This window comes from Eubalaena glacialis, chromosome 7 (genome assembly GCF_028564815.1).
Source record: "Eubalaena glacialis isolate mEubGla1 chromosome 7, mEubGla1.1.hap2.+ XY, whole genome shotgun sequence".
Taxonomy (NCBI): Eukaryota; Metazoa; Chordata; class Mammalia; order Artiodactyla; family Balaenidae; genus Eubalaena; species Eubalaena glacialis.
This window is the reverse complement of record NC_083722.1, coordinates 36,164,178-36,183,398: the sequence shown is the minus strand read 5'-3', so window position 1 is coordinate 36,183,398 and position 19,221 is coordinate 36,164,178. Positions and strand designations below refer to the sequence as shown.

Genomic DNA, 19,221 nt, shown 5'->3' with positions numbered 1-19,221 from the left:
TAGGAAACAACTTTTAGCTTCATATGCAAATGTAAGAATTAAAATTAGGACTCGGACACGTTGGGGGAATCCCCAAAAGGCATGACAGCTTCTGCTGCCGTCCTCGGGTGGCCGGGTACCCCCATAACCCACCACAAGGAGGCTGTACAGGAGGGAAGCAAGTGATGGACGAGGGAATCATTACTTCTCAGAGCCAGTTCTGTGTGTCTTAGTTCAAGCTTTTTACTCCAGCCTGTCTTGTTGATTTTCTAAACAGGAGAAGGATGAAGCCAGCAGGGAGTGTGTCATGTTTGCAGGTGGCAGAGCAGTGCCTGCATTTTTTTATTATTATTATTTTATTTTTGGCTGTGTTGAGTCCTCGTTGCTGCACACAGGCTTTCTCTAGTTGTGGCGAGCGGGGGCTACTCTTCGTTGTGGTGCACGGGCTTCTCGTTGCGGTGGCTTCTCTTGTTGCGGAGCACGGACTCTAGGCGTGCGGGCTTCAGTAGTTGTGGCATGTGGGCTCAGTAGCTGTGGCTCATGGGCTCTAGAGCGCAGGCTCAGTAGTTGTGGCGCACGGGCTTATTTGCTCCGCGGCATGTGGGATCTGCCCGGACCAGGGCTTAAACCCATGTCCCCTGCATTGGCAGGCGGATTCTTAACCACTGCGCCACCAGGGAAGCCCTGTACCTGCATTTTTAAAGACTTTGTTAAGGAGATGCTGATGAATGAATGACGTTCACCAGGTCTGGCTGATAACATGAGTGTGCTCCCCAGTCCTGGAGTGGGGTCTCAGAGAAAGGCCAGCAGGTGCCTGGGGATGTCTAAGATGGAGGTTTCCGGACATGTGTGTGGCTCAGGGTGTTGGCATGTTCTTGCCTGGACAGCTTCCCTTCTCTCATTGATACACTGACCCACTCACTCATTTGTTCATGCACTCCGTTCTCACTGGGCATCTTCTATGTGGCAGGCTCTGTGCTACATGCTGGAGCCTTTGGAGGCCATCTGCCTCTTGTCCATCATGGATGCTGAGAGGTCAGGGTTATATAAAAATAAATGGCCAAGGAGAGAGCTATCTGATGACAGCACTGGTCAGCCGTGAGCCGCTCTGCTTCAGACCCAGCTGTCTGCACCGTCAAGCACAGTAGCCCCAGGCATACGAGCTGCCCCGTAGCTGCTGTTGAGTGGACATCCATGTGCTGAGGATGTGGGTGATGGTGATGGGAAAGGCAATGAAGTGGGTTCTGCCCTGGAAATGTGCTCCTAGGGGAGATCCCTGAAGCCACACATGTATACACATGGACCCCCTACCACCACACACACATCGTGTCCACACACCTTAATATGCACACTCTTACTAGTCTCAGACACCCACATCTCCATCCCTGAGAGGCACCGATAGAGACAGGCATGAAGAGAGTTGGTGCGGAATGCCATCGAGGGTGGTGGCATTGCAGTCCTGTGTTCTAGTCCCACCTGTGTCCTCCTAAGCTGCCTATCCATCTTCTCATCTGTCACACGAGGATGGACAATCCAATTTTAAGTCAACAAACACATACTGAACTCCCAGATGAGATGGGCGCTGAGGCTCTGGAGATGAATGAGGCCTTGTCCTCAAGGAACTGGAAACCAGTGTATTAGTTACCTATGCTGCATAACAAATGACCCCACACTTAGCTGCTTAAGACAACAATTATGTCTCCCAGTTTCTATGGTCAGAATTCTGGGTTCAACTGAGATGTGTGCCTCGGGCTCAGGATCTCTAAGAGAGGTGCAGTTCAGCTGTCAGCCAGGGTAGCTGTCATCACAAGGCTTAACAGTTTGGAGAATCCACTTCCAAGCTCACTGTCGAGGTTGTTGGCAGGAAGCTCAGGTCCAGGCTGGCTGTTGGCTGGAGGCCTCCATCCCTCGCCACAGGGGGCTCTCTGAGTGCCCTCATGACACAGCAACTGGTGTCCCCCAGGGCAAGTGATCAAATTAAGAGAGAAAGAGCCCAAGACATGCCTTTTATAACCTTTGAAGACCGTCTTTTATAGCCTAATCTCAGAAGTGACATGCCATGACTTCTGCTGTACGTTATTGGTCACACAGACCAATCTGGATACAGTGTGGACCGCACCTGGGTGGGAATACCAGGGGTGGGGTGGTTGGAGGCCATCCTAGAGGGTGCCCACCACACCATCCAGCCTCAGCCATGCGGGCAGTGTTGTGGTAGCTGTTGTTACTGTGGCCACTGTGCAGTCAGTTGGGCTGTCAGCGTCAAGGACAGGGCTCCTGTCCAGGCTTCCGCCCAGCCACGTGCAGGGGCGTGGGGGTAGGGGCAGGTGCCTGGAGGGGCTTCAGTGCCTAGAGGAGTTGACTGAGATGGGCAGGTGTGCTGATGCAGGAGTGGGTGGCATCAGAGGGTTGGCCTGTTCCCACCTCGTCCAGCATGTCCTCCCTACCCCACTCTTTGGCCCTGTCTCTCGCTACTTGGGTGTCTTTGTCCTTGTGTCTCAGCCAGGACCCTAGGGGCCAGCCCTGACAGTGTGCCTGGCCCACGGCAGGGGGAGGGCTGTGAGGACTATGACGTAGCCCCAGTGTGGTGGGGACCTGTAAGGAAGAGTCTGGGGAGTTGGGGTGGGTGGTTCCTGCCGCCTCTTCTCTGAAGCACCCAGACCAGCCTAGTTCCATACCTGCCAGAAAGCGTGGCTTGGGGCCAGGCAAGGAGAGGGGCTGGAGGCGGGAGAGGCCCTGGTAGGAGAGGCCTCTGGGTGTGCCTAGCGGTGGCTCTGGCCTGCCAGCCCCTCTCCCCCCTCTCTCTTTCCCTCTCTCCTCTTAGGTGTTCCCCTGCTGTTTGTTATCCCCTGGGGCATTGTCAAGTACCTCTATGAGGACGAGGGGTGAGTGTCCTTCCTGCTCTAAGGGGGTGAGGGGTATGCTGAGGTCCCTGTCCTCAAACCCCATGGGTTTCCTTGGCCCCCGGCGTGTGCAGCTGCTGCCTGTTGGGAGGGTAAACTGAGGGACCAGGAGCTAAATTTATGAATTTAGTTCTCTAATCCCCCTCCCTCCCCCTCCCCGGATTGTATGATGACAAGAGTGCTGGGTCTGTGGGGTACATGGTACCCCCCTGCAGGTTCTTCTGTAATAACTGTGAGTGAAACGTTTCTGTTATTTTGTGTTTGATGCTGAGTACACACACAAGTGTGACTGTAGGTTAATGAAGGGGCTGTGCGTATCTCTGTGTGTGAATGTGTATTCAGGACTCTGTGTGTGTGTGAGTCCTGGGACTGGTTGCTGGGTAGCTCCTAATGGCAGTGTTTGTGTGGGTCTGTGTGTGTCACTTTGCATGCCCACGTGTCTTTGTGTGCCCTGTGCCTGCACTGGGAGCTGGGGGCTCTGTGTGTCCCACCGGGTGCCCGTGTGTCTCTCCTCTCCAGCTGCTGGACCAGGAACTCCAACATGAATTACTGGCTCATCATCCGGCTGCCCATTCTCTTTGCCATCGGGGTGAGTGACGCTGTGGGGTGGGAGTGGGAGCTGCTGTGGGCCCGGGTGGCACTGGGTGGAGGAGGGGGGAGAGAGGGTGTCTTGAGAGGGCCTCCAGCCGCCCTTCCCTCTGCCCTGCAGGTGAACTTCCTCATCTTTGTCCGGGTTATCTGCATTGTGGTGTCCAAACTGAAGGCCAATCTCATGTGCAAGACAGACACCAAGTGCAGGTGACGTAACTGAGCTGCCTTCGCTGGGCACCCTCAGCCCTTCCTTGCGGCAGAGTCAGAGATCCTGGGGTGCTGAGCTTGGATCCCTACGTGATCTTTCTTCCTCCACCCAGGCCTGGCCTGGGACCCCAAGCCTTGCCCTCACCCCTGTACCTGGGCAGCTCCTGGGCTTCTGGGGGTCTCCACCTCTACTTCCTCCCCTCCAGGCAGGGTATTCTGTCCCAGGGTATTCGGTGGGGGAGGATGTCTGTGACTGAGATACCAGGGCTTGGCGGGGGTTGGGGGCACAGAACAGGGAGAAGAGTCCACGGGAGAGGTCCAGAATGCCACCTCCACCCTGCCCCCAGGCTGGCCAAGTCCACGCTGACCCTCATCCCCCTGCTGGGGACCCACGAGGTCATCTTCGCCTTCGTGATGGACGAGCACGCCCGGGGGATGCTGCGTTTCATCAAGCTGTTCACAGAGCTCTCCTTCACCTCCTTCCAGGTGACCGCCTCCCTCGAGCAGTCCCAGGGTGGGGATGGGGCAGGGACCAGCCTGTGTCATGCAGATAGGCAGCCTGAGGCCTGGGGGGATAGTGGCCCTTACCCAGGTTATGTGGTTGGAGCAGAGCCAGAGTTCCCAGGTATGCTGACACCCAGGACAGTCTTCTCGATGAGCACATTGGACAAGAAGTCTTCCCGGATGTCGCCGAGGGCACCCAGCCTGGCGTGGCAACTGCTGTCCACTGGGCTGCTAGCTGGCGGCGGGTACCCCGCCAGGTGCTTTACATACATTGTGCAGCTAATCCTCGCAGAATCCCAGGAGGTGTGCAGGATTATCCCATTTTCCAAAGGAGGAAACTGAGGCTCAGAGATGTTAAAATGAGATTTTCCAGGTCACATAGTTTCCAAAGCCAAGAATTGAGCCTCTCCACTAGTATTAGATGATGCTGAGCGGGTGTGAATGTCAATGGGGGTGTAGGAATATAAGAAACTGGCCCCAGCTCCTCAAATGTCTTATGGGATGGCCACGAGCACGTGGGTCCATGCGTGTGCACTTACACACATGTGCAGACACACAAATAGATCACAGGTCTGGAGCACTGGGGCTCCTGAGTGAACGAATAGGGCCAGGCAGGGAAAATTCCGTGTGGTCAGAGGTGTACTTTCTCAGCTCAGGCCTCCTCCAGGAGCGGGTGGTTGAAGAACTTCCGCAGTTTCTGAGCAAGGGGTCTTCTCATTCCTCCAGAAAGGAAAGGAGAAGGAACCCACTGCCCCCATTTCTGGGCCTGACTGGGCTGCCCAGTCTAAGGAGGGGGATGTTGGGGCAGAGCCCCAAGGAGCTTCAGACTAGGCCTGCCTGCCGGGCGCCTCCCTCCCCTTCCTCCTGCTGACACGACTCTTGTTTCCAGGGGCTGATGGTGGCCATCTTGTACTGCTTTGTCAACAATGAGGTAAGGCCTGCGGAGGGACGTGGAGCCCTGGTGGGCTGCTACCATTGGCCGTTCTGTGGTTGTGCAGTGGGGTTGTTCAGTCTTTTCAGCTGAAATCCCTACTCACCCCACTGAGGCACTGAAGTGGAGGAGGCATCTTGTCCCTGTATGGTTTCCTGTGCCTGGGTCTCTCCATCTCTCTCTTTCTCTCTCTCACACACACACACATACATGTGCAGGATGCCCTAACCATATATGAACTTGGGGAAGACCCAGCCTCATGTTAAGGGGGTCTTGAGTGAACCAGTGGTGGTGACTGTTACAAGTCATATGCTTGGGGCTTTAAAAATCACCATCTCATTTGCTTGTCCTTGCCTCCCCGCAAAAAATATCCCTGCTAAAATTCTGGTGTCGATATTCTCATTTCTCACACGTGAGAACGTTGAAGATCAGAGAGTCAGAGACACGCCCCAGGTTTGGCCTGGAAACAGTGCAGAGTCAGGATTGAAATGAATTCTGACTGGAAGGAGAAAGCTCCCTTCTGTGCGTGCAGGCAAGGACCCTGTCCACCACGGGAAAGGGATGCGTGCCTCCCGTGGCTTCCTGGTGGCTGGGGTCGGGGTCGGGGGTTCTTGCTGAGCAGATCCCCAGCTGGCCTCTCCCCTCGGGCTCTCCCAGGAGACCCCGCTCGGAGCGCCCAGAGAGCCTGCCTTGTTCAGGCGCATTGCCCGGTTCCTTTCAACCCTCCGCAGACGCCTCAGGCCCTGGCTCCTCCAGGCCCACGGACAGACGTGTCACCATCACTCGGTCACAAAAACACACGTGGCTCCTGGGCTGAGATCTCTGTCCATAAGAGCTGCTCTCCAGACCCAGGGTTGCCTTGGCAATGCCGGGTACTTGTGACCCAAGGAGAAAAGATGGCCCTGGCATTGGTCCTGCGTGGCTGCCAAGGCCTGCGCCAGCTGCCAGTGGGCGGGGAGTGGGCACAGGGGAGGGGAGGCCTGGGGGTGGCTTTGCTGTGGCTCTTGTGACTCAGGAGCCTGAGTGCTGGTCCTGAGTTCTGCTCCTACCCGGCTGTGTGACCGGGGCAGTCACTGCTTCTCTCCCCAAGTGTAAATGCAGGTGAATGAGCTTTACCAACTCAGCCCAAATCCCAGAGCCTGGCGTGGTGCCCGGCCCGAGGACATCAGAGGCAGGAATGAGGGTAAACTGAGGGTGAGGAGGCATGCTGACGGGAGTGCTAGGACAGGGGTCCAGGATTCATGTTGTCGTCTTTGTTGTTTCACTGTGAGAGCTCAGTTTAATAGAAGAAACCCAATGTCAGGTGCTCATTTAGTTAGTCATTTATTCATTTGGCTCATTTAAAAAAACACGTATTGGGAGTACCTGATATATGCTGGGCACTGTGCGAGGTCCAGGAAGGAAGGTGGGGTCCCGGCCCTCGTGGTGCACCTCCCACGTGTGTGTGTGTTTGTGGGGGGGGGGGGAGACACAGCCAGAAACAAGCGTGGCCTAGAGTCATGGGCGGGGACTTCCCTGGCGGTCCAGTGGTTAAGACTTCGCGCTTCCAGTGCAAGGGGTGTGGGTTCGATCCCTGGTCAGGGAGCTAAGATCCCACCCGCTGCAGGGCATGGCCATAAAAAAGTTTAAAAAAAAAGAGTCATGACGGCAGGAGACCAAGGGTTAGGACACCGGCTTTGGAGTCAGCCCAGATCTAGGTTCAGGTCCTGGCTGAGATTGGGAGAAATACTTAAATCTCTGCACCTCAGCTTCCTTACCTTTAAGCAGGGACCAACAGGAGCTGCCTCACAGGGTTGCTGTGAAAGTTAATAATCTATGGAGAGTGCTGGGCATATAGTAAGCGCCCCGTGAATGATGGTTTCTAATGACAATTGTCATTACGGGGGCCACAGCAGAGGTTCAGGAAAAGTGCTGAGGGAGAGGGAGGCGGAAGGGGACACAGTCCTGGTCCTGTCCGACTTCTTGCTGGTATCCGTGAGACCTCTCCAGTCCCCGAGGTGGCTTCCCATGGGTGTGCCTCAGTTTACCGTCTCTCTCCCCGCCGCCCCAGTTAAGGGCTGTGCCACAAGACTGGCCTGCCTGCTGCTGCACAGGCAGAGGCCACCACTGGCCTCGGGTGTCCTCACCCCAGCTGTCAACACACGCGTCACACACTCAGCCGGGTATCGAACTGGCACCGAGCAGGGGGGCCATGGGTGGTGTCTGCTCAGCCTCCCTCCCTCGCCCAAGCCTGGGCTCGGTGACGCTGCCCGGGATACTGGGGCCATCCTGGCAGGCAGGCTCTGGGCCATCTCAGCTTCACTCAGTTCAGAGAAAGTTCTTTTAAGGAACGGCATGTGGCCACACCAGGCACCCTGCTGGGCTTAGCTAGATGGATGGCATCCCTGCAGGAAGAGAAGCCGGGTGTTTGCACAGGGACTGATGGGGCGTTGGCAGTGAGCCTCTTACCCACAGCTGCTGACAGCTGGCCATCCTGGTGGCTGGGGCCTGAGAGGGAGAGCCCAGGCCCCAGATATCCTGATGTGGAGAGGCCTGGTGGCAAGGCGGCGGGGGTCGGGTGGGGGAGGCATCAGAGAAGCTCTGGAAAGCAAACATAAGGGCACATTCCCTCGCAGGGCACTCCAGATGCCCTGGGCTGGCTGTGCAGGTTCCAGCAGCCTGTCTGGGGGACCAGAATCATGGGCCATCACAAGGAACCACGGCATTGCCACAAGCCCTCAAGTGACTTGGGCTCTGCAGCGTTACTTGGATTTGTATCCTTCTACTCCCACAACCTGGTCCCCAAGCATCAGCTCTCTTGAGAAGGCTTTTCCTGATGGGGAGGCTGAGCCCAGCACAGCAGGGATTCTGGTTGGTTGAACTCACCTGGGCTGCACCCACCATGGGTTGGGACCGGTTCCTGGATGGGATGAGTTCAAATCCAGGCTGAGAAGCCCTTGTCCACAGCCCCCTCTTCACTGCCGCTACTAGTCCCAGCCTCATTCTCCCCGTCTCCTCTTCCTCCCCCACGAGGCACTGGGGCCTGGATACAAGCCCTCGGGGAGTTTAGAAGGGTCTGGTGTGGACACCATGAGGGGCAGGGAGGGCTGTCCCTCTTCTCAGTCATCCAAGCTGAAATCGGCAGAGTGCTTGCTCTGAAGTCAGATTCTCTCTTTTCCTTTTCTTCTCTCTCCCATCTTCTGTCTCCCCGCATCTCTCTGTCACTCCTTCTTTTCCGTTAAATAATACTGTGATGGATTGTAAAAGGTACTTAGCTGAGTCACAGAGTTTAGAGATGGAAGAGACCAATTAGATCATCAAGCCTGGCTCTTTCCCGAGAAGAAGCAGAAAATAGGAGACAACAATAAACAATTTTATTGGGATATTAATTTAGGCGCCCGGAGGCCTTGACTTGTGTCTCTTAATATAATGCGGTGGATTTTTTTCCCTTCCCTACTAATGTAATAATGGGGCCATATTGTGGGCAGTTGGTTTGCATGATGGCTTTTGCTTCCCTCCTTCTCCCACGGAAGGTCCAGATGGAGTTTCGGAAGAGCTGGGAGCGCTGGCGGCTCGAGCACCTGCACATCCAGAGGGACAGCAGCATGAAGCCCTTCAAGTGTCCCACCAGCAGCCTGAGCTGTGAGGGCACAGTGGGCAGCAGTGTGTACGCAGCCTCCTGCCAGGCCTCCTGCAGCTAAGACTCCAGCACCTGCCCTCCCTGTGGTCTCACTGCCGGCTGGGCAGCCATCCCAGGTGGGAGAGACCCTCCCGGGGAACGGGGGAAGGGGGTGCAGGGGCAGCTACACATGCACACACACATACTTCCCTGCTTTCCCTCCCTAAGCCCATCAGACAGGGAAATGGGCATTGCCTCCTGGGACCTGTGGACACATTTTCTCTGAGGAGAAGCGGCCTGTTAATTTGATCACTGTGGCAGGCGGAGAAGAAAAAGTGATTGCTGCTGAAACGAGGAGGATTTCTTCCTGTTAAGTCACAAGGCCCCTGGGGTTCCCCCGGACTCAAACTCAAGGTCAATGGCTTATTAGCGGGACTGGGGCTTGTAAGAGGACGTGGCTCTGAAGGAGGCGGATGCAACCTCAGCCAAGCACGGAACTTGGGTAACGCCAGCCACCCCCGACCTGCCTCCTCGTTAAGGGAGCCTGGGCACATGTCCAGGTTGCTCGTTTCCCTCATCTGGGCCCTCATCTCACCATCCAGTGCCCCACCGGGTGGTGTTGAGAATGAACATTGAGAAGGTGCCTGAAAGTTTTCCTTTCTGGTCCTTCCTTCTTCCCTGGATATTTGAGTTGCTTTGGTGCCTGCACCCACCACGCCCAGGGAACCAAGGCAGGCCCGCCGCCCAGGAGTCAAGCCCTGGGTATGGGCTCTGAATTCCATTCTAGAGATGCTCAGGAATCCTGTGGGGCTCATCTAGGGGACTTCAGGAATGTCCATGCTGGGGGTGTAGACTACTTGCTACTGTTGGGAACCCGGAAGGCAGAGAGAGATTGCCTCCACCTCTCCATGGATGTGCTTTTTACTTGTGAACAGATTATGTATCTTGCATGGGTGTTTGGGTGTGCCCTCTTAACTTTAGGGGATGTGACCAAGAAGAGACTCTTCTGGGGACTCTACCAGTCCCCACTGTGACCGTGGAGGCGGGCTTCCCCTGCCCTTTGAAATTCCCCCACTTGGGAGCTTGTATGTACTTTGCTCATTTTTCTCTATTGCTGTGAATAGTCTGTATGTGCAAATGTGCAACTCTGATTTCTCCCACTACATACTAAATCACTAAGTACTAAGTCACTGTGGTGGCTTTGATGTTGCTTGGGGTTGTGGGGTAGATATTGATTTGACTCATTCATGCTTTGAGCTACTGAATGTTTGCCCTGCCTCCAGCCTCATCCCATAAATAATGAGCATCAGAGAGGCTAGAGGGGGAAAACCTAGCAATCCTGCCCCAGCCACAGGGGAAAAGCAAACATGTAGCACCACTGCAGAGACCGAGACAAAAGGGGAACAGCCATACCGCAGAGGCTGGCAATTGAGTTCATGGATGTGGAACTCAGAGCAGAAGAGAACTCTTGGGAGTCCAGACCTTCTGGGAGGGCAGAGGGAGAATCTCTGGATGAATTCCTTTATGAATTGATCTTTCCCTCCTCCTTTTTGAGTGGCGGGGACCCTCCCCCAAAGCCTTGTGCCAGACACATTCTCCTCTGCCCCTCAGAGAGGCACGTGATGTGCAGGGAAAATAATAATGGGACGTAAAACACATCAAGCAGAAAATTTCTTATACTCCAGCTTCAGTGAAGTATCTATGTTAATAGGGAAGTGGAACCTCAGGCTAAAGAAAGGATTTGTGCAGACTGCCTCCTTGACTGAGAAAATGTAGACAGGTGGGGGCAGGGACAGTCCTGCTTCCCCAGAATAAGGGCAAACTCCCTGATAGGCATCTCGCATTTGCTTTTCTCTTCGGAGTGGCGAGTGGCGGGGGAGGGGGGGGGGGGGAGAAAAGTGCTGGTGGGTTGATTGGGGGGAATACAGCTCTGGTGCAAGTGTTTCCATTTTGGATAAACTGAAGACATTTGAGAATCATTAATACGCTACACAGCAACAAAGAAAGAGACCGATTGATATTATCTTCAAGAAATAAATTTTTGAGGGGAAGAATTGTGGGGAGAAAGTACTTAGTTAGGCGCTTGGGACGCTCAGACCATTTGGTTTACACTGTAAGTTCTTTTTCCAATTGGTACTGATTCCTGGTTTCAGAATGCTCATCACGCTCTCCTGCCCCAAGCCTTTTAACACTGAGGAACGGTTTCCTTATCAGATACATACCAGACGCTGAATTGAAGAAATATTTTCTTTGCTCCAAGACCTGCACTATTAATATTCATTTGAGTGGCAGTGCACTCCCTCCAAGGCTATTCCCAAACTCTCCTAAGCTGAATACAGCACTCTGACAGATCTGGGAACTATCGAATGCAATGTACTCAGAAATTCCACTAGCTGTTTCCATGCCTGGTGCCATAAGTCTGGAGCTTGCTGACAACACTCTTGCTTGCCTCTGTCCTGGGGGTACTATCACTGACCAGCAGGGTTAGGTGTTTTGTGAGTTGTGCAGTCAGGTCGCATTACTGTCATGAAGAGAGGCTGAGTTCAGCACTCTGGCCAGCTCCCCCCTGAACTTGCAAGGGGCTTAAATCATGTCAACTCATCTTTTCATATGAATCGTTGGAGCCACTAAATCACAGAACTGAGACAAACCACTTACAATACAAAGTTGCCTTCCCTTTAAAACAACTTTCCTGATTTGCAGGCCTGATTTGCAATTGCCTCAATGCAATTTATGCTGAAGACTACAGCAGTGGAATTCTCAGAGACTCAGAGCGGGGAAAGATCTTGGAGATCTCTCTGCTCTGGTCTAGAGAATTGAGGAGGGTAGCTTGCAGAGGTGATCTGCCCAAGGTCACAGTGCTAGATGGTGGCTGAGCTGGGCCAGGACCCAGGCCAACTTCCACCTCCCAGTCCAGTGAAGCCTCTGGAAAGGATAGGTGAAAAATATAAATGGCCATTCAAGACACTCTAAGTGAAAGTTGGCAGTGTTATCTGGAGTTTCAGTTAAAGAGAAAACACAGCAGCAGAAATAGACAAGTCAGATGGCACAGGTGCCATCTCCTCAATGATTTATACCGCTGAGAACAGGGGGAGGGTGTGCTTTACTACCTACTCTAGTACCTCATTCATCCTTGTCTTAAAATTAAGAAATGAAATGCATCAGAGCACATGTATACATAGAAACAGCAAGTGAGCTTTTTAACATCTTTATTGAGGTATAATTGCTTTACAATATTGTGTTAGTTGCTGCTGTATAACGAAGTGAATCAGCTATACGTATATATATATATATATCCCCATATCCCTCCCTCTTGCGTCTCCCTCCCACCCTCCCTATCCCACCCCTCTAGGTGGTCACAAAGCACCGAGCTGATCTCCCTGTGCTACGCAACATAAATGAACATTGTGGTACATGAGGTTTTTTTTTTACATGACTATTTTTGAATTACTGTTTTCTCAGGGTATATGCCCAGTAGTGGGATTGCTGGGTCATGTGGTAGTTCTGTTTTTAGTTTTTTAAGGAACCTCCATACTGTTCTCCATAGTAGCTGTATCAATTTACATTCCCACCAACAGTGCAAGAGGGTTCCCTTTTCTCCACACCCTCTCCAGCATTTATTGTTTGTAGATTTTTTGATGATGGCCATTCTGACCAGTGTGAGGTGATACCTCATTGTAGTTTTGATTTGCATTTCTCTAATGATTAGTGATGTTGAGCATCCTTTCTTATGTTTGTTGGCAATCTGTATATCTTCTTGGGAGAAATGTCTATTTAGGTCTTCTGCCTATTTTTGGATTGGGTTGTTTGTTTTTTTGATATTGAGCTGCATGAGCTGCTTGTATATTTTGGAGATTAATCCAGGTGAGCCATTTTTGATAGCAAATCCAGCACTCTTTTAATGGGTTGGCTTAATGTTTTTCTGATGCATCTGTGCTTGTTTGAGAAGTTGTACTGATAGCCACACATAGTGGACAAAAAGAACCTAAACACCTGACCCTCTTCTTTGCCTCTCTAGTACTCCCTGAAGTTGGAGAAGACTAGCAAACTGGGCAACTTTAGCCTAGCAAAGATGGCACAGCCGCCACGGAGGGCAAACACAGTCAGTTCACACCCACGTCCCAAAAGGCTTGGTCCCCTCATCGGTGTGGGCCATGTTTCAGCAGCTGCTGTCCCCATTCCCTCCTGTTTCTTCCAGAAGCAAAGAACACTGTATGTGTGTGTGTGTGTGTGTGTGTGTTGTCCTGTGCATAGCAGCATAAAGTTAGGAGATGATGAATCCAGAATCATCCCACCCACTGTGAAGGTCAGGGGACCACACAGCCTGGGGCAAGGATGGGTGGGAGCCTGAACGATAGATGCTTCCTCTCCATGCGCAGACAGGGCTCCCATTATTGCTAATGCCTGCGACGTGCTCAGGGAAGGCAAGATATACTCCAAAGGGTTATTTTCCCTCCACTGAATTGATTCTAATCTACAGTGCTGACCCTGCTTTTGGCTCCTAAGAGCCAAACTCTGTAAAAAATATGTCCGCTTACTCTGCTAAGACAGCTATGTGAATGACATGCTAAAACTCAACAGAAATCAAATTAGTATCAACTCTTTTTTTTCCTTTTCACAGCTGCAGCGAATTTTCTTGGGGGGAAAAAAAATGACCCAGTGTGAGAAACTCCTGCAAGCAACGTCACCTTGTCCCTACAGTGTTACCTGCTGGCTCAAACCAGCTCTCCTGCCCCATGCCGACGGCCATATCAAGGAAGCGTTGTTAAGCAGTATTATTGCAAACACTTAAAGCCACAGTGTGTCCACAGTATCTATAATTATTTCTGCTCTGTGGATACAGATTGGCAGGAAGCAGATAAGCATAATCATTTTCCAATTAACTCCCCAAAGTCTTTTGGACTTGGCCTATATCTGAATCTATCAGAGGAGAGAGTTTTCTCTCTTCCCCTTCTCCCATTCCAACCAGTTTTTCGGGATCTCATCCAGCAGGGGTGCATTTTTCCCCTGAGGCATCCGACCTCCTCCCCATCCCCACGTTTACCCCCTCTCACCTCCCATCCCTGAGGTGAGCTTCCCACACTTCTCCCCCGGCTGCCTCAGTAAGAGGTGACCCTGCCAGCTGTGCTGGGAATGCCGTGCTCTCGGCTGTGACCAATTTCGGGGTGCAGCTGAGAGTGAGGCGTTGCCAGGGCTGAAGTGATGCCCCACATCCCACACTCTGGCACAGTGAGGAGCATTGCAGCCAGCCGCATGGATCCTAACTTACATTGGGGTTATGCAACCTTTCGGATGGGGCCTGTCAAAACTATCAGTCGTCAGTCAGTCCCGACAATCTAGCGTGACTATCTCTGTGTCAGAGCAATCCAGGAGAAGAAAAACATATATAAATGAGAATGTTTGGATTTGGTGGGAAAAAAAGAGCTCCCAGCAAAGTTTGGAACATATAACAAGTTAGGGTCTAGGCTTTTCTGCAAGGGGAACCAGTGGGGGTGGTCAGGAAGGGGCAAGATTCGCAGCAGACAGACAGACAGACAGTACTGGATCTTGCCAAATGGTTCACGCTTTACTTCCAAATCTGCAGTTCCTCTAAGCTCCTCCCGCTAAAAATAATCACACCCTCAGAGCAGATAAACCTGAACATTAGTTTTGGAGGGGGGTTGATGCAGAGCTTAGATGCACCAAGAGAGATGTGAGCCAAGCTCTCAGGAGGGACAAAGCTGAATTTTATCTTCAGTGCTCTCGGGGGATGTCTGCGCTTCATGAATGTTTAAACAAGATAATCTTCATGTGATTTCTTAATGTATAAATTCATGTAAAATATGACCTGCATCTATAGGTAGCAAATGTGTATGGCGTATAATTCCTTGTACAGATGTGAATGGATTCAGGCTGTCTCCTAATTTGCCTTGTAAGTCAAATAAAAGCCTGTCGTTACTGTGTCTCTCCTGCCCTTCCTTGGGAGGAGGAGGTTTTCTGCAGTGTTGGCCCAGGTGACTCATGGTGCGGCGGGAAAACACAAAAGATGCCGTTTCCAGCCCAAGGTGGGGAAGAATCCTTGCTCATTACTCATATCGTCATTTTCATCTTCAAAGCACTTACCAAGTACTAATTTATCCATCGCAGCCTTTGTGCAGGGACTGCACTGTCATTTAATTAGGGAAGTCGGGTGGTCGAGTGGCTTACACAATGACTGAAAGCCATATGGATGGGTATTTAATTCCACTCATTCATTTGATCTCCTGTCTAAATGAACTCAGTCCATTAAATCCATCTTTTAAAAAATGCTATAAAAGCACGAACCCTGTGTGCAAAGCAGCCACAGAATTTGAATGGAGCTGCCACTAAGAGATTCATCTTCAGAAAAATGAACTTTTCTCCAGTTTTAATAATCGCACGCTCTCCGGATTTGCAACTCACTCTCACGGAAGAGCAGAGGAACTGCAGATTCTCCCTAGTCCCCCCACCATTTCAGTCACCCCTGTTTGAAGATCACTGTACTGTACTTACCTGAATGTCTCCTTAAACACACCTCTTTTTTTTTTTTATAAATTTATTTATTTATTTTTGGCTGTGTTGGGTCTTCGTTTCTGTGCGAGGGCCTTCTCCAGCTGTGGAGAGCGGGGGCCACTCTTCATCACGGTGCGCGGGCCTCTCACTGTCGCGGCCTCTCCCGTTGCGGGGCACAGGCTCCAGACGCGCAGGCTCAGTAGTTGTGGCTCACGGGCCTAGTTGCTCCGTGGCATGTGGGATCTTCCCAGACCAGGGCTCGAACCCATGTCCCCTGCATTGGCAGGCAGATTCTTAACGACTGTGCCACCAGGGAAGCCCACACCTCTTTTTTAGACAAGCTGTGGGAATTGTTCCTTTCAGACATAAGAATCGTAATTCTTACTCTGAGAGCAAACTACAAATACAGCCGATTCCTGAGACATGCAGACAGAACATCTGCATTTTGGTTTGTCGGTACCCATCCTGCTTTCAGCTTCATTCATTCCCCTGTCCACAGTCTCGCCTTTCTGGGTCCTCATTCTGCCACTCAGCAGGAGCAGGACGGAGCCAGGAGGTTTCTTCTCCCTTCCCCACCTCCAGGAAAACACCTGCCCAAACCAGTAACGACCGCCACGTTTGTACGACGGATGAGTCAGATAGAGGCGACCTCAGGGAAAAAGGTGCACTGTGGCTTAATGGGGCTTAGCCCCAGCCTGAAGAAACGGTAAGCGGAGCTGCCTGCTCTGCTGAGGGCCAGCCACGGAGGAAATAAATGAGAATTGCTGGCCTCCAGACCCACCCATGTTCACACGCGTTGTAAAGCCACATTCCAGGGACTGATGCTCCACCGGTGTGAAGGATCTCACTCATATGCCATGTGTGTTGACATTCCCAAGGGGTCGGAATCTCCCCCCAACCCAAAATCTTCAGTCACTCTCCTCTCAAAAGCCTAAGCCATGAACATGTGCTATTCAGTATCTTTCAATCTCTCTCCACCCTCCTTCCTTCCCTCCCTCTCTCTCTCTCTTTCTCTTACACACACATTTCTCTACAGAGAAATACTGAAAACAGGTCTCCCTTACCAGAAATAGTGGGGAAAAAACCCCAGCAGTACAAACTGGAATAGATGACAAATGTAGCCGGAGAGTTGGAGAACATGGGAAAATAGATTCAATATGGGGACAAGGAAGGAGTAGAAACTGAGTGTCCTCAAAGGTGGGAAGGATAGGTGGGAAAGAGACGATGAAGAGGCCAGAACATAAGCAAAGTGAATAATGAAAAACAGCAGGCTGTTTAAATGTGAAAAAGAGCTGTAGTAAAAGAGGGGAGGAAATTGCAGAGGTAGAAAAAAGAATGAGAATTACAAGTGGCGAGCCATAGCGGGCCAAGTTGGGAGCCTGTCTCTAGTCAATGTTATTAACTCCTTCTTCCATAAATCTGAGCTCTTCCCCTGGAGAGTTCTCTAATCCCAAGCTGTGATAGATTATTTTCTTTGGTACAAAGGCTCATTTTAACTAACATAATGATTTTAGAAAGAGAAGAAGACCCACAGCCTAGAGCAAATCCAATAAAAAAAATTTTTCCCCACGGATACAGGGCTCCAGTGTTAGAATGAATTACTGTGGCTCTTCCTCATGTAGGACCAATAGACCTCAGAATTTATCGGTGTTACAACCTCCAAGAATAAAATCAATAGCTGAGAATTATAAATGCTGAGCAGTCCCATGCCCAGGGATGGGAAGCTCTTTGGGGCTGAAGCAGGCTGGTAACACCTGCAGGGGATTGGTAAGCAGTTTTTTTGTTTTGTTTTGTTTTTAACTTTCCGTATCTCTAGGGTGAAAGGACAAGGACTTGAAATAATGTTTACAGAAGCCTTTTCAGTGCCAATGACCTAAGGTGCAATTAGAAACACAGTTCAGGACTTGGAAACATAACTACACAAGTTTAATAGCTACAACAAAAAGACCATGGCTACTCCGCCTTTTAGGTCCAATCTTCAACAATCTATAACCATTTACGTACATTTCTGGCTTAAAAAGACAAGTGTTTTAATGCCATATATTTTGCCCTCCAGAAAGTTTCAGAACCTTCAAAACTCCTAGTAGCTTGAATTTACATTTTTATTGAACCCCACTGGTACCCACCAATTAGATGTCACTTTACAATGAAATTACCCTCAAGGTCTTTCATCTTTCAAATCCTGGTATAGGAGGCAGAGAGTAGAGAACCAAAACGTAGGAGACACACACCCAAGTAAAGGCATCTCACTCTGGTTATGCTAAATCGATGTCCTTCCAACAACATCCTTTGGAAAGATAGTTAAAAGTACAGTTGAAAAGACATGTGCATTCATATTATATAAACGAATCATGTTACATTAAGAACACAGTATAATTCTTCAGTATAATTTCTTAGCAATCAAGAAAAACATCCTTAACACCACACTTTACATAAGGTATTTACAAAAACACCTTCTTTTAGAAACTGGTAAAGATCATGAAACCTGCCAACCACAGCATGATGGAGCCACAAGTCCAGAAAAGATGCCACATCATAGAGTCTTAGCATCAGCTGCAACCGCAATTCTTTCACATTCTCCCGGCCTTGAACTCCGTCTGCTTCTCACATACAGCCCCTCTTCTAGCAGGAGGGGTCCCTTGCCTTTCAGGCACCTTCACTGGGTTAGTTTTGGTGTCACTCTTTACATCAGAAATGCAACAGCTCTTGAGATACTTTGCATCCATGGTGTAGACCCCTTGAGAACACGCCACGCCACCCAAATTCCAGTACTGGAGTCATCTCCATGACATGTGGCACACACTCTCTGCATCAGCCACCCACATAGAGAGACATTGTTCAGCTGCACTCAAAGTGGTGCACTAATGTAGATTTCCTAAGGTTACAGCAGGAAGGTCACGGACACCTGGTGTGAACTCTTCAGGATCTGACCTCTCTCTCCTCCCTGGGGCTGCATCCTCCAAAGCCATCAGATCCTATCATGAATTTCCTATCTGATCATCTCCCAATTCCCAGCCTTGCATTGACCAGCCTTGTGGCTTCCTCTGCTTCTGGGAAATAGCACTGACCAGCCTTGTGGCTTCCTCTGCTTCTGGGAAACAGGCAAATCGTCTAGGAAATTCTCTTTCCATAAATAGTTCTTTGAAAATTACATATGGAGCAGAACTTATAATCTATATGAAGAGCCAAAAGAGCCAAATACATTATTTTTTTCACTGATGGGGATCTAGAACAAAGCAATTCTTTCATATCGCCCTGTGCCAATTCACCATATGATACATTTGGCACTGCCAAACTCAGTCTAAATCTCAGGGGAAAAGTCATGAGAGGAATACAATAAAAACAAACTCTGCATAATAAAGCTATTTCTGTCCATAGAGATTGTCCACTGTAAATGGACTGCTACATGCATAAAAAAATATTCTGTCTATAAACACATATGCTTTTCTCTAGGAGTTACCAAAATGTGATCAATATTATTAGTAAAGCAACTAAATGAAGTATTTACCATAGGAGAGAGGAGGGGAAAAAATGGAGATATGGGAGCAGAGTTCTGTTTTAGATTGGGTTGTTAGGGAAGGCCTTTCTGATGACATAATATCTGAGAGACCTGAACGGAGTGGGGGAACAAGTCCTAGGATCATCTGGGGAAGTGAGTTCTAAGCAAAGACCCTAAAGCAGAAGCCTATTTGGTGTGTTAGAGCAGGAGTCAGTAAACTATGGCCCACTACCTGGTTTTATAAATAAAGTTTTATTGGCACACTCATTTGTTCACATCATTCTATGGCTGCTTTTGCTCCACAATGGCGAAGCTGAGTAGTCATGACAGGGACAGTACGCCAAAAAAGACTACTTACTGTCTGGCCCTTTACAGAAAAAGTATGCCAAACCCCATGTAGAATGAACATGAAGGAGGTGAATGTGACTGGGAGAGGCAGGCAGGGGCCCAGATCACTTAGGGTCTGGTAGGATAAACCCACCTAAACAACCACCCACCAAAC

General features: G+C 50.6%; 1 protein-coding gene across 4 annotated transcripts in view; it reads left to right on the top strand.

Annotated features, from left to right (window-relative positions):
- The window catches only part of GLP1R (glucagon like peptide 1 receptor), a 37,696-nt gene extending 23,050 nt beyond the window's left edge, over positions 1 to 14,646 (top strand). Inside the window, exons 8-14 of one of the 4 annotated variants that reach the window (XR_009701565.1) lie at positions 2,801 to 2,861; positions 3,399 to 3,468; positions 3,589 to 3,677; positions 3,968 to 4,163; positions 5,071 to 5,112; positions 8,625 to 8,847; positions 13,332 to 14,646. Coding sequence is in view for 2 of the 4 variants with exons in the window: in XM_061196276.1 (XP_061052259.1) it covers positions 2,801 to 2,861; positions 3,399 to 3,468; positions 3,589 to 3,677; positions 3,968 to 4,163; positions 5,071 to 5,112; positions 8,625 to 8,792 (626 nt within the window). In the remaining 2 variants the exon portion in view is untranslated. Of the gene's footprint in view, positions 1 to 2,800; positions 2,862 to 3,398; positions 3,469 to 3,588; positions 3,678 to 3,967; positions 4,164 to 5,070; positions 5,113 to 8,624; positions 10,550 to 13,331 lie in introns of those variants that run through there. The other 3 variants (XR_009701564.1, XM_061196277.1, XM_061196276.1) reach the window with 3 other exon arrangements.
- The last annotated feature ends 4,575 nt before the right edge of the window (positions 14,647 to 19,221 follow it).